The sequence below is a fragment of the Lutjanus erythropterus genome, chromosome 8, assembly GCF_056507025.1.
Source record: "Lutjanus erythropterus isolate fLutEry1 chromosome 8, fLutEry1.hap2, whole genome shotgun sequence".
Classification (NCBI taxonomy): Eukaryota; Metazoa; Chordata; class Actinopteri; order Lutjaniformes; family Lutjanidae; genus Lutjanus; species Lutjanus erythropterus.
In genome coordinates, this window is record NC_139324.1 from 24,273,254 (window position 1) to 24,287,221 (window position 13,968).

Below are 13,968 nucleotides of genomic sequence, written 5' to 3' on the forward strand. Positions count from 1 at the left end.
GTGAGTTTCGTAGGAAAACAGTGCTGCAGAATCTCCCAAACAACTGAAGTGAATGGTGACCAGCTTTAAAATGGAAAAAAACAAAACAAACAAACAAAAAAGCATAAAAAGCCTCCTTATTGCTTGCCTGGCATAATCCAAGTCTCCCAAAGCCTTGACATGCCAAGCTGATGTGAAAAACATCATGTTTTTAGTCTAAATGTTCACTGTAGATCCTTAGCTTGGAGCCACGTTCAAGTGCAGTTCACGTACGCACCATCTGAAATGGATGTTTGTGGTGTGACGGTGTGCATACACAAGTAAACAGCATGTTGGGGCTTTAGAAGGCTTGGATTAGACCAGATATGCAGTATGGAGGCATTTTATGGTGTTTGGAAGATTCTACAAAGCTGTTTTCCTGAGAAAATCCAACAGTGTTTTGTGGACTAAAAAACTAAACCTGACCTTCAATCAGCATGATGATGAGTAATGATAATGACTGAATTTTCATTTTTGGGTGAACTATCCCTTTAAAGCCTCTACAGGAAATGTTTTTGTCTTTGCCACTTGCCTGAGGAAGAGAATGTCCTAAAAGATAAACTAACTGTTAATTTTGAGCCTAACAGTGAGCAGATTCGTCTCTCTTGCAGCCTGTTTGGGATAACAAACTTTAATACTGGATGCACTGTGACGCAAAGTCCTGTAGAGGGCAGCAGCGCACTTGGAGGCATCTGCCCTACCGCAACATCTTTTCACAGAAGAAGAAGAAAGGCCAGACTCTAATGTGGGTGTCGGGAAGTGTAGTTTTACCTTCGTAGCCGTCTCCTTCACTTTTACAGTACAGTGGTATCTGCTGCCCTACAGTTCCCGACATCTCCTCGGGCTTTAACCGGTAGCTACAGCTGCCGAATGACAAGTGAATTTATCATTTAACGCTGCTGTGTTTTCTATCCCGAAGGGCAGAAAAAAAAAACTTTGTCTTTTAAAGTAAGTAGTTATGCGTTTGTTCAGCGGTTAGCTAGGCTGGCTGTTGAGGTCGAGGTTAAACTTCGTGTTATCATGTCGTGTTGCAACTAGCTAACAGTTGTGAAAGAGTTAACGTTAGCATTGTGCCAGGAGATGTTTTCTTAACGTGCTTCAGTTAGCGACGAGTTTGTGTTGAAACGGGTGAAGCAATGTTTGTTGGCTAACTCGGCTTTTATCCGTCGTCTGAACGGTCCTAATCTCGCAGTATTTGTGGGGTTTTTTATTACATAATGAAGATATATGAAGTTAAAGCTAATGCGTGTCACGATTGAGGAAAGATGAGTAGAAAAGTCGTTCCGCCCCCCGAGAAGCTCGTTACAGCGGCCGGTGTTACAGCTGTGTGGGCGTCCCGTTTGTTAGCCGTTATCTAACTAACTTTACCAAGGTTATATAACTGTTAACATAAAATATGATCAAGATTTGAGGGTTTGCTTGTTTATCGACCCCGTGCAGGTGCTCACTTCACCTCATTATTAGACTTAGTTAACGTTAGTCCTACTGCATCATCATCCTCGGCATCCCTGGACTTAACCAGGAAGTTTAATTTTATCGGTTAACGAAGGTTAGTAGCTTAATTTACATAATCAGTGTTGGTAAGGTTTTTTGTTTGTTTGTTTGTTTGTTTTTGTTTTATCTTCCTTCATGTTTTATTTGTAGTGTTGTTCTTGTGGGGGTTTGTTTTGTTTGTTTGTTTTGTTCGTGCATCATCCTGTCGGGATTTATTTCACTCACTTAAGAAGCTGTATGTTGATTTTGTGTTCATTTGTTTTTACGCTGCAACAAAAGACAATGAAAGGACTTGAGCAGATTTGTTATTGGAAAGATTGCTTGGATATGATGTGCTTAGAGATCTTTTTGTTTGTTTGTTTCAGTAAATTTAATGGCAATAAAATAAAAGAAATACAGATTTAATTATTCTATACCTGTATTTACCATATGCAGTTATAGAAGGTTATATTTGAAAGTGAAACCAAGCTAAATATAAAAACTTTTTTCTCCTCCAAAAACAAGAAGGCTATCAGGACAATATATCTGTGCACTCATTTAATGAATTTGTATGAGTGAATAATACCCCCCGGATTTGTAATTGTTATGTTGTTCCCTGGTGTTTTGTTTCAATATGTATATCGTGTTCTCTTTATTGTGACTGAATGATAACTCCTGATGTCACTTGGATGTTTTTTTACTCTATTGTAAACAATGAAAAAGACTGCATAATTATAGTACAGATGAAAAGAGAGCCAAAATGTTTAGTGTTTTTGCTCAATTCTTGAGAATGATTTTTTTTTTTTCCGAAACAATAAGTTCAGATCTCTACACAATGAGTTTGTTGTTCAAAACAGATTTGAATTCCTCATTCACTCAAGCAAACTGCACATATTTTAGCACGTGTGTGAGTGCAATTGTCTACAATTTGCACAATAATAACTTGCACATGGCTTGCTGGCTAAAATTGATGAGTTGTCATAGTTTTCATAACTTTTAAACAGTCTTTCATTGTTTGAGCCATCACGTGCAAAGCAAGAAAAGTGCATTCAGTAAAGTGCAGATCTCCCCCAGGCATACCGAAAGGAATATTTGAAGTAATCACCAACATTTTGATTACTAATTGTAATTTAATTACAGATTTTTTTTATATTGAACTTTAACTGATTAGAATTACATTTATTCCATAACTTGAGTTTGGTCAGACCAAACAAGCATTATGAATCCGTCAAATGGCTCTTTAGGAAGTTGTTGTGTTTTTTTCCCCCCTTTTTCCAGATATTTTACAGATCAAACAATCACTTCTTTAATTTAGAAATAATTTTTAGATTCATTGATCTTGAAGCTAATCATTAGTGGCTGTAATAATGCAAAGGAAGCTTGGGCCTGTGTGTTTCAGCTCATTAACATTAAGCAGTCCAAAAACCTTTCTGAATGCCACCAGCAAAATCATTTCTGTTAACATCACTGTCGTTATGATAAGAGTTGATCTTGATTGTCCTCTTATTATGAACTTTACTACATGTGTAGTTAATCCAGACACACTAAAACCAGTTGGTCTGTTTTGTTCACAGCGCAGCCATGAGGAGTCTTTGGACCAAAGCGAGTGTCTTAGGTTCGATGGCTTTCGGTTCACTGCTGTGGTCACAAAAGAAAACTGATTCAGACCAGGTTGCTTCCAGTTGCACCTCTGCTGACACAAATCCCAGTTCTCCCTATGAACTCAAATTGGTCCAAGTTCTGTTCCGGCATGGTGCTCGAACGCCGCTGAAGTCAATACCTGATGTGATGGAGGTAAATCATCAAGTTGCTTACTTCTTGTGTCTCTAAAAGATGAAGTGTCACATAGTATCTGTATATAATGACAATTCGATTCTTTGTCTGGGCACGTTTGTCTCATCAAAGGCCCAGTGGGTGCCAACACTGTTGGAGCCTCCAGCACACACCCACATCAACTATGTGGTGACAGATCTTCAAGGTGGCCCCAAGCCCCCGGCTCCTGTAGAAGACAGCTATCGGAAAAGCGTACTGACCGTGAGTAGGTGTGTTTTGTGGTGTTGAATGCAGTCAGACAAGATAAGGGCTCAAGGATCAAATTCAGGGGCAGCAACCTGTGTAGTTGATTCCCTCCTGGTAAGAGGCCTATAAATTTTCTTGGCAGACATTTAGACATGTCGTAGCTGGAAAGGCACAGGTGTAATTAGAAACAAAATGTTGTCCCATGTAGGAGTGCCTTTGTCAGGGCCCTGACATTGTGCAATCTGACACAGTATACTTAGAAACTGGAACAACAGTAGTGTTGTTACATCTGGTTTTATTCTGCTCTGACAAGTTAATATGTGCTTTGGTAAATGACAGTTGTTAAAGATGTTATACAATTACCTGTGTGTCATCAAGTTGTGACAAGTGTTTTATAGACCAAGCCTATTCAATTGGCGGACCACAGGCTGAATCAGGCCCTTTAACAACCTCAATCTTATAAAGATGAAAAAAGTACATAATTGAGATTTTTTTTTTTTTTAAGCTATTAAAAGGAACTTTTGTATTGTGCTAATTTTGGAGGTGCCTATGGACAAAAGTGGTAGGGTTTCCACTGTAATAACCACAAAAAAAAACATCAAAAATAAAATTTTTAATATTTAATATTCACTGTTTCATTACCAGTTAAAAACTCCTTGTGGTAGCTGTAAATAACGGTCTATTAATCTATGTTTGTGGGTGTTTAATAGAAGATGATCATTTTATTATTATGCTGATTATTGGTGCTGGGAGGTTGTTGTAGCAATGACTGTAACAGAAAATGGAATAAAATGAACACCACCTATGAACTGAAAGTTCATGGGTGTTTGATCATTAAGATCATTATTTTATAAGGCTCGAGCAGTGGTTCCGACCCTTTTTTCCTTGCACATTCAAATTTCTAACTTTACAGGTCAGACATGGGAATATAAATGTCCAGCCCCTCACTACTTTTTTTTCAAAAAAGTAATTTAATAGGCCTGTTGTAGACTCTGAACGTACCTCATTCAGTTAGCCTTTCTCCCTCTAGTGGCCACTAGGGTTCATTATTAAGCCATACAGATGACATTTAAGTGGGTTCATTCATTCCCCTTCTCTCTGTAATACTGCTGAACTGTGTGTATACCTTCCCACCGAGATATTGTGTACTTTTTGCAAGCCACAGTGTCCAATGGAAATGATAGTTTCCTGTGCTGAGTTAGCTACTTTGCTAAAGAGGTTTACTGCACTGGATTTAGCTCCAAAAACTAAATCCCACAATATGGACTCCTGCCATCCTTGTACCACATTCGCTGTGAATTCCTGCATGCCATTGCAGGTGTGTGTCTAAAACTTGATCCTGTTTTTTCGCAGGGTGGCACGTACCCCGGTCAGCTGACCACAGTGGGCATGCAGCAGCTGTATGAGCTGGGCAAGAGGCTGAGGAGGAGATACATTGAAGAGCGTCATTTCCTCAGCTCCACCTTTAGCCCCGCCGAGGTCTAGTAAGTGTTGGACAAATTCTTTCCTGGTCTCTACACCTTTAATACATTGGGTTTATGAGTGGAGTACAAAGGATTCCAGCCTAAATGTTTTACTATTTTCAAGTTGGCTGCCTTCCATGACCTATTTTTTCCATTTTTAGTGTGCGCTCCACTAACATTGTGAGGACCATTGAATCTGCCAAGTGCCTGGTAGCAGGACTCTTCCAGCAGAAACAAAAAGGTAGGGTGGAAATCCACTTGATGTTACTTATTCTACTGTGGATCTTGTCTCATCTGTTTTTTGTAATTTTCCGTTCCACTTGAAGAAATTGTGCCTATATTAACAACGGAAGCAGAATCTGAAATCCTGTATCCTAACTACCACGGATGCAAGGTGCTCAAAATCCTTGGCAGGTAAGTAGAAGGTATTTTCATACCAGGCCTCAAACATCCCATGCACTTGCTACCTAAAACTGGAGTCTTGAATAATGTGTTGTGCAAAATTATAAGCTGAGCTGAGACACCTCTGACAGGTTGTCATGGTGTGTCTGTGTTTCATGGCTGACACTGTGTGTGTTCTGTGCAGCCACCGCTGGGCAGAGTCGTCCACTCTGCCAGACATTGCAGCAGACCTGCAGAGCATCCAGAATGCACTGGGCATCGCTGCTCACCAGCACATCGACTTCATCCTCATTAGGGACGACATGGTTGCCAGAGAGGTGACACCGCCACATCATGATTCATATGACTTTTATTAGGTCTCACCACAAGCTATCAGAATACATACCATTATTATCAAGACTGAGCCTGGCCGGAGGCGCCAACCGAGCAAGCTGCTAGTTATGTAAGATGAAACTCTAACAGAGTTCGTCAAGTTTCTAGAGATTAACAAGCAAAAATAACATTCAGCCTGCTTTGAGTTTGAACATTGATAGTATGTACTTATATTTTAAAGCCATTTAAAGTAATTTAAGTTTTTGTACCCTTATATTGGGCTTGAATTGTTCAGAGCCTGGTTGCATTCACTTGAAAAAAATGCTGTTGTCTAATTTTAATTAATTACATACATTTTCATATAAAAAATTGGTTTCATTTTTAATATTTCATATAAAAAGAAAATTGAGTTTGGGCTTGGTGACAGAGCCAAATTTATTTTTGCATGATAAATGAGTCTTTTTTTAATTTCTTAAGTGAATAAAACAAGCTTTCATAGAATTTGGATTGTACTCAAACATTTGTTATGAATATTATGCAGTTAGTTCTACAAACCAATCCTACAGGTGCAACAAAACCTCTCTGCTCCTACTTAATGTATCTGAGCCAACATAACTATGGAGAACATAAGCTGCTATACCAACCCAAACCCCTTTGATAAAAACTAATTTTACCTCACAGAACACAGTACTTGCTGGTCTACCACTGTAACACAATAACACAAACAAACTAACAGATCAAGGCAGCGGTAGTCCAGCAACTCCTGTGTCCTGCAGGTAAAAATAGCTGTTTATGTCATAGCATAAACAGAGAGCATAAATGGCAAAGTAAAGTAGAGAAAATATTCTAACTCTAGTGTGCAGTAATACGTTACACTGATATGGATTTTTTTTCTAGGTGGTCCTTTTTTTTTAGGAGGCTAAAATACATTTTACTGCTGCCCCCATTTACAGCAGTAGATTTCTTAGGTTCCATACCAGTGCTGCTTTGCGAGATGTCAATCAAACATGATCTACCACACCCACACAGTCTTGAGAAATGGTCTATTTGTGTAATGGAGGAATAAGCTGTTTTTGAAATAGGTTTTCTAATAATTAACAATATTCATTAATATTTATTTTGTAAGATGCTTTATGAGACACTCAGCTTTGATAGCATACGTGCGTTTTTACTATTTAAGGTCAAATTTCCTGAGGCTTTAAAATAAGTGCCCATTGAAATCATAATTGCATAAATAGCAACTCTAAAGACTTCTAATTCAGTCATTGAAAGAAGTTCATTACCGGATTAGAGACTTGGAGTCATTTTTTTGCGTAGTTGAAAGAGTAGAGTAATACCAGACTTAAGAGGGGCATTTTTCATAGATGTTCATATAACCATCTTTTAAATGTGCACACTGGGGCCACTAATAGATCTGAAACAAGGCCAGAGGGGTGTCTTTATTGGGCTTTGTTGAATTTTCTTTTTATCACCACCAAAGCCAAATACTGAACCCTACCTAACATTATCACTGCTAATGCTCTTATCACCTGGTGTCAGTTGCAATTCATTCAAACTAACAGACAAATTACGGCCACACACTGTTGAGTCAGTTCTGCTCTCATCCACCAAAACAGACTTTATTTTCACAGCCTAAAATTGACCCCTTTACTCTAAGTTGCCCTAATAGACAGCACTAGAGAAAATAACTATGATGAAGGGAAACATGGTAAGATTGTTATAATAAAATCAAGCAAACTTAAAAAGAAGGAATGATCATTATCATCATAAATCATCATAAAACTAATATTCTGTACTCTGCTTGGTTCCAGACTTTGGTGCCAGTTCTGTTTGGTGCTGGTGGAGAAATGCCTTTAACAAAGGAAAGCAACTTCAGAGAATAACATACTTGTTTTTTTTTCCCAAATGTGCACATTCATTTATTTGCTGTTGGTCTCCAAATAGTATCCAGTGTTTAGTTTAGGCATATGTTACAGGGCTCATGGTGAGTGAAATTAAAATGTTCACCGTGACAGATTTTTAAAAAGTTGCAAGGGTGAGTGTCACTTGAAAATATTGAGCTGACGATGTATAAATATTGTTATCAAAATCGGTAATATTCCTTCCGTTCTTTTTATTTTAATCTAAGTCTGCTTTAGCATGATTGACAGAGCTAATAATAGCTAAAGTCTTGGGAATATCAGATAAACAATGACAAAACAAATGAAATGTGTACAAACATCCTTTTATTATCAGTTGCTTTAACCCTTAAAACAAAAGGCATAATGTATATTATGTATAACATTAGCTATTATTAGCCCTGTCAATCATGGTAAAACAGCCTCTGGATCAAAACTGAAGGAAGAGAGAAAAAATAATGCAATTTTTTTTAAATGTTTTTTGTTTGTTTTGTTCTGATGTTTAATTATTGACAATATTTGCTGTAGTGACAAGACTGCACACACTGAAATGTTTACAATTACTGAAAGCATCCTCTCTCTAATCATTAAAGGAAATTGTTAAAGAAAACACTCATACATCAATACAACTTAGAGAAAAAAAATCACCTAGAAAATTTGTGCCAGATCACATAATTTCAAAACTAATATAGCCTACAATTTGAGAAAATAATGCAATCGGGTGGATGATTTATCCATATGGCCATCTGCACATCACTACTATAAAGTATGCCTATAATCATCTTTGGATTCTATTTGGAGACCAACAGCAAATAATTGACTGTGTATATTTGGAATAATCAGTCAGTGTGCTGTTCTCTGAAATGTGCTGCTTCATTTGTTTGAGGCATTTCTGAATCAGAGGTCATACAAAGTAGATATGTAGGGTTTTAATGTGCTTCTCCCTGCATCTCCCACAGGCTTCAATAGAAGCAGCACCATAGAATGTTGGTTTATGGTGGAATAATCCTCTTTATTCAGTTTCCTTGAATAAAACTGAGCAAAACCTTCAGCCATACTAGAAGTTTCCTTTTGAGGTTTTGTGTTGCTGATACTGACTGTTCTTGTTTTTTTTTTCCTTCATTTTTTTTTTTCTGCTACTGACTGTGTCAAGTCTCCACATTAACAGACGCATGGCCTGCCCTGCCCACCAGTGCTGGACACCTGGAGGAATAAAGTGGAGCAGAGAGCTGTGGACATGATCTGCCATGTGTACGAACCCAGCAAGAGGTTAGATTAAACGAAGTCGGCAAATGAAGCGCTTTAACTAACCATGTTGTTTTGAACAGACCAGCTTTAAAGGGATAGCTAGGATTATTTGATGTGGGGTTGTATGATGCTCTTATTTATAGTAGATGGCCGTCAGTGAGGCAGAGAGGAGTAGCAGCTCAGAAGCTAAGCAATGTACTGCTGTAGACAGGGACGAACAAAAGTAAAAATAAAAATATTAATATATAAAAATCTATAAAAGTAAAAATATTTCATTTGAGTTTAAATGTACATTATATTTAGAATATTTCCACTGCTTTACCTTGGGATCAGACAGCCTTTTCTCACAGGAAAACCTACCAAACTCCAAAGACAAAATCAGTATTTTTACCCAGCAGATCATAGGAGTTGCTAGTCTACTGGATTTAGTTTGCTTGTATTATTGTGTGACTTCAGTGTTTTAAAGAAATAGTTTGGATTCAACAAAGCCCCACAATAATACAAACAAACTAACAGATCGAGGCAGCGGTAGACCAGCAGTTTCTGTATACTGTGAGGTAAAGTTATTGATTTTGTCAAAGGAGTTTGTTTGGTTTGGAGAGCTATTTGGGTTAGATAACAGCAGTTTCTTGTCAGAAAAGGCTGTCTGATGGCAAAGTAAAGCAGTGAAAATATTCTTAATATAGTGCAACTACCTTAAACTGATATTAACTGACCCCGTCCACAGCAGTCCACTGATTAGCTTCCATGCTGCTTCACCGCTGCTTCTTAACAGGCATCTACTGTAGCTAATACACTGATTATGGATAAGTACATAATCAAAATCCCACAAGAAATGATCCTAACTATCCCTTTAATTCTTTTGCTGTGTCTTTGGCAGGGAGAACCTGCAGCTGTGTGTTGGACCCCTCCTGCACATACTGTTAGCCAACATTGAGGATAAACTACAGGGCACCTTGTCAGAGCCAAACAGGTTGGACACATTGGGATGGACACACCTATTTGTTACACAAACCTGATTGTGTTTGGTCTTAAACTGCTTTACTGTAAAAGCTCTCTCTTAAACAGGAAACTGTTTCTGTACTCTGCACACGACACCACTCTGATTCCCTGTCTGATGGCTCTGGGTATTTTTGACATGAGATGGCCACCGTATGCCGCCGATATCACTCTGGAGCTGCACCAACACCGGCAGACCAAAGAGGCCTTCGTCAAAGTGTCATACATAGGCCAGGTAGGAGCTGAGAGCGTCTACATTTATTTGACAAGCTTTTTCATTTTTATTGCTCATGTTTTACTCTGCGTTGCTTGTCTTTCTGTAGGATCAACTTATACAAGGTTGTAGTGGAGTCTACTGCCCCCTGGAGGAGTTCAAACGGACCCTCTCAGCATACTCACTGAGCTCTGAACTCTACCAGTCACTCTGTAACAACACCAACGGCTTGACCGAACCCTGAAACCTTCACTTCTGAACACAGTGACATCACACTCCGACAGTTACTGCATCTCATGTTTTTAACGTCCTCATTTCTCACTCCATCCAGCCACACTCAGTCATCATACCTCATTGCTGGACAACACCAGGGGAAACTTTCTTTCAGTTTCTTAATTCCTCATGTTCATGTAATCATGGCAGCAAATTGTTCCCCACAGGTCATTTACTTTAATGATTATTGCATATTGTGTGATTAAGTGTTTTTTGAACAACTTTGCTATAAAGTGTATGTCTGATATCAGATGCTCAGTGCATAGATATCTATTTGCATGCACAAGGCTGGCGTTATTCTGTGTATTTCTTATTTTCAAACTTTAGACCAACAATGTCTGCCTGTCTCATACCTTCATAAACCTTTGAAAACAGGTGACAAATACACAGTTTATTTTTTTAAAAAGTCTAAGCAATTCCCTAAAACAACTGGACACTAGTTTTCACAAACAATAATCGAACAGCAGTAAATTGTTCATTTGTTGGGGACTGTTTTTAACTGTGAATGATACAAATTTGGTCCTCTAGTGAGCACCGGGACTGTGCCCATGTTCATGGCATGTCACCCAATGAAATGGTGCGACTCCTGTGAGTATTTTCAATAGTCTTAATGCCAATAAGGAATAAAATATATGAGGAATTTCCTACACAGGCAACACTTGTGAGTAGGATGAATCTATGGCTGCAACTAACAGTTATTTTATTAATCTGTCAATCATTTCTTCTATTAATTGATTAGTTGTTTGATCCATAAAATGACAGAGAATTATGAAAAATCTTGATCAGTGTTTCCCAGTTGTCTTGTTTTGTCCACAACCCAAAGACATTCAGTTTACTTTCATAGAGGAATAAAGAAACCAGAAACTATTCACATTTGAGAAGTTAAAATCAGACATTTCTTTTTCTTAAAAAAAAAATACTCAAAACAATTCATTCAGATTATCAAAATAGTTGATGATTAATTTAATAGTTGACAGCTAATCAATTAATAGCTGCAGCTCTAATAAATTCATCATTGGCTTTGCTGTTTTGGGGATATGTTGAAAAGAAAAATATAGAGTATTACCAATCTTTTCCTTAAGAGTTTAGACCGTTCATTAATGTTAGGACATGGACATCTTAAAGGTTAACCAATGTGGAATCATCAGTGCGGCGCTCAAAAGTAAGGATGTTCTGAGGACAATAAAAATAGCAACTAGGGCACAAAGATGATGTCTTGGACAATTCTACTGTTAGTGAATATGTCATTTTGTTAGGTGTGGTATATGACGATGGAAATGTATATACACTTTGAACATCATGGTAAACACTTAATACTATTTTAACACCATGACTCATATTTTTCAAATTTGAACACCAGTGATGTAGTTACCGATTATAGAGAAATATACCAGAAACAGAAACTCAACCAGTTACTAAAAGAATAATGAAAACCGATTGTGGCCAAATACCTGGGGTGATTTCAAGTGTAGGGAACTTCCATGATGGACCAGAGGGAGAGTCAGTGATGCGAGTCACTGAATCAAAGCTATTAAGCTATGTAAAAGCTGTGTATTTGGGACAGTTGGGGGACACTGAGGAAAAAAAGTCAATTTTGAGCCTTGCATCAATGCCTGTATTTAATTGCCGATGCAATTATTCTGCCAGTTTGGTTGTGTTCAATCAAATCTCATATTCAATCACGTCATTCCTCAGGGGATACGAAGTATTTCACGTGCTGCACAGGAGTGCAGAAAGTGGATTGTGTATTAGTGTGTAGATTAATGTCTTCATAATCACTTAAAACCTGCAATAAGTGAATGATTCTGCTGCAGTATGTTTGAAGAGTGAAACATTAGGTTGCCTTCTTGTGGGGATTTGTTAGTAGTATCAGACCACAGTATAATGTATGCATGAATACATGCCCATACTGTGTTACAATAACACACATCGTACCTCATCAGTGGGAGTTTCCTCTGACCTGCTGCTTAAAATGTAAAGGTTTGGTTTGGATTGGTGAGGCATAAATAAAGATTTTGACCAATTAGATTTTTTTTTCCTTTGGCTTGTGTCACATAAGGGTCTCTGTACTGTCTCTACCAGCCAAGTAAAACTTCCAACACACAGGTTAGACAGGCACAACTAGTTTAGTAGAGTTCAAATGCATCAACATGCTTGCATCTATTTTAGAAGTGTGATGTCGTCTGAAAATAGCTCTCAGTAAGTAGCTCCTGATAAAATGTCAACTCGGCAATGCTGCTTCTTGGTCCGACTTGCACTCTTTGTTTGAGCTAAATGTTGGTGAGCCAGTTTGACGTGTACAATTACGACGACACTGCCTGGTCTACATAACTGACTTAGATGTGAACAGTCGAGAGCCAACCGAACGCATAACACCAGGGTTTCTGCAGGTTTTAATCATTTAAATTTAGACCATTTAAACCTGTAAAAATCATATTTAAAAGGGACAGATCACCCCTAAATTAAAAATACATATTTTATCCCCTGGCCTGTAGTGTTATTTATCCATCTAGATATTTTTGGTGTGAGTTGGAGAGTTTTGGAGATATCGATCGTAGGGATGTCTGCCTTCTCTTGAATATAATGGGACAAAATGGAACTTAGCTAGGGGTTTTAAGAAAAAAAAAACATGAACAACAGCAAAGTCTCTTTCAAAAAATCATGACCTGGTTACTGAAGATAAATCACAGATCTTGTTATGAGCAGTTTGATGTTTCTAGCAGAAAAACTTTCTGGGAGATTCTACTGCAGAAAGTAGTTCTAGTACATTCTACTGTAGAAAGAAAGTAGCTATGATATATTCTACAATACAAAGTACAATCTGCTGCAGAAACAAAATAGTTCTAGGAGACTCTACCACAGAAAGAAAGTAGTTCTGGTAGATTTGACCAAAGAAAGTAAGTGGTTCTCAAATTAAACTGTTCCTAACAAGGTCTGGATCATTTTGAGTAACCGAGTCATAATTTTTGGATTTTTTTTTCCCAAATGCATTTTAGGCGCTTTGAGCATCTGAAGCCAAGTGCCATATGGTCCTATTATATTCAAGAGAAGGCAGAAGGCTCTATGGCTGATATCACCATAACTCAATAACTCACACCAAAACAATCCAGATGGATAAATCGCACTATATGTAAGAGAAGAAAATTGCATTTTTGATTTTGGGTCCCTTTAAGACATTTTAAGTTCTAACACTCAGATAATTGGGTTGGAATACGTAGCAAACTGCATGTCCAAAAATGATTACTGCAGTCTAAATAGCGAGTCGGGGCTTTGGACAGTGTATATGAAAAAGGCTGAACCTTATTTAATATACGATCTATGGTAGAGGCAAGGCATTTCCCCCGCCCTCTCCTCCTCAGACTCTGGGAAGCTCAGCCAGGCCGCGGGAACACTGCAGGACACAAAACGAATGCAACACTGAAATTTCACAATAACAAGTGAGGACGTTCAAAGTTGATAAGCTGTTTCTAACTGTCAGTTGTCTGTCAGTGTAAAGTTCGCCCGTTATCCTGAAAACAAAAGCCCACTTCTCCAAACATACACACTCTGGACTTTGAAGTGACTGCCTGCCAGACTCCATTAACCTATTGCTCAGTTTAACAGTTATAAACATCTACTCCTTCTACAAGATTATTGATTTCTTACTACA

General features: G+C 38.1%; 1 protein-coding gene across 2 annotated transcripts; it reads left to right on the top strand.

The window, feature by feature from the left end:
* Positions 1 to 806: 806 nt before the first annotated feature.
* Positions 807 to 10,717, top strand: acp6 (acid phosphatase 6, lysophosphatidic). 2 transcript variants are annotated; one of them, XM_084724980.1, is made up of 11 exons: positions 807 to 966; positions 3,066 to 3,285; positions 3,397 to 3,525; positions 4,864 to 4,994; positions 5,135 to 5,214; positions 5,300 to 5,387; positions 5,560 to 5,692; positions 8,754 to 8,854; positions 9,714 to 9,806; positions 9,902 to 10,067; positions 10,156 to 10,717. In XM_084724980.1, the coding sequence occupies exons 2-11, from the start codon at positions 3,073 to 3,075 to the stop codon at positions 10,288 to 10,290; spliced, it is 1,269 nt and encodes a 422-aa protein (XP_084581106.1). In that variant the 5' UTR covers positions 807 to 966; positions 3,066 to 3,072; the 3' UTR covers positions 10,291 to 10,717. The 2 variants fall into 2 exon arrangements, with proteins under 2 accessions (XP_084581106.1, XP_084581107.1); XM_084724981.1 differs by lacking the exon at positions 807 to 966 and adding an exon at positions 1,019 to 1,567.
* Positions 10,718 to 13,968: the final 3,251 nt, after the last annotated feature.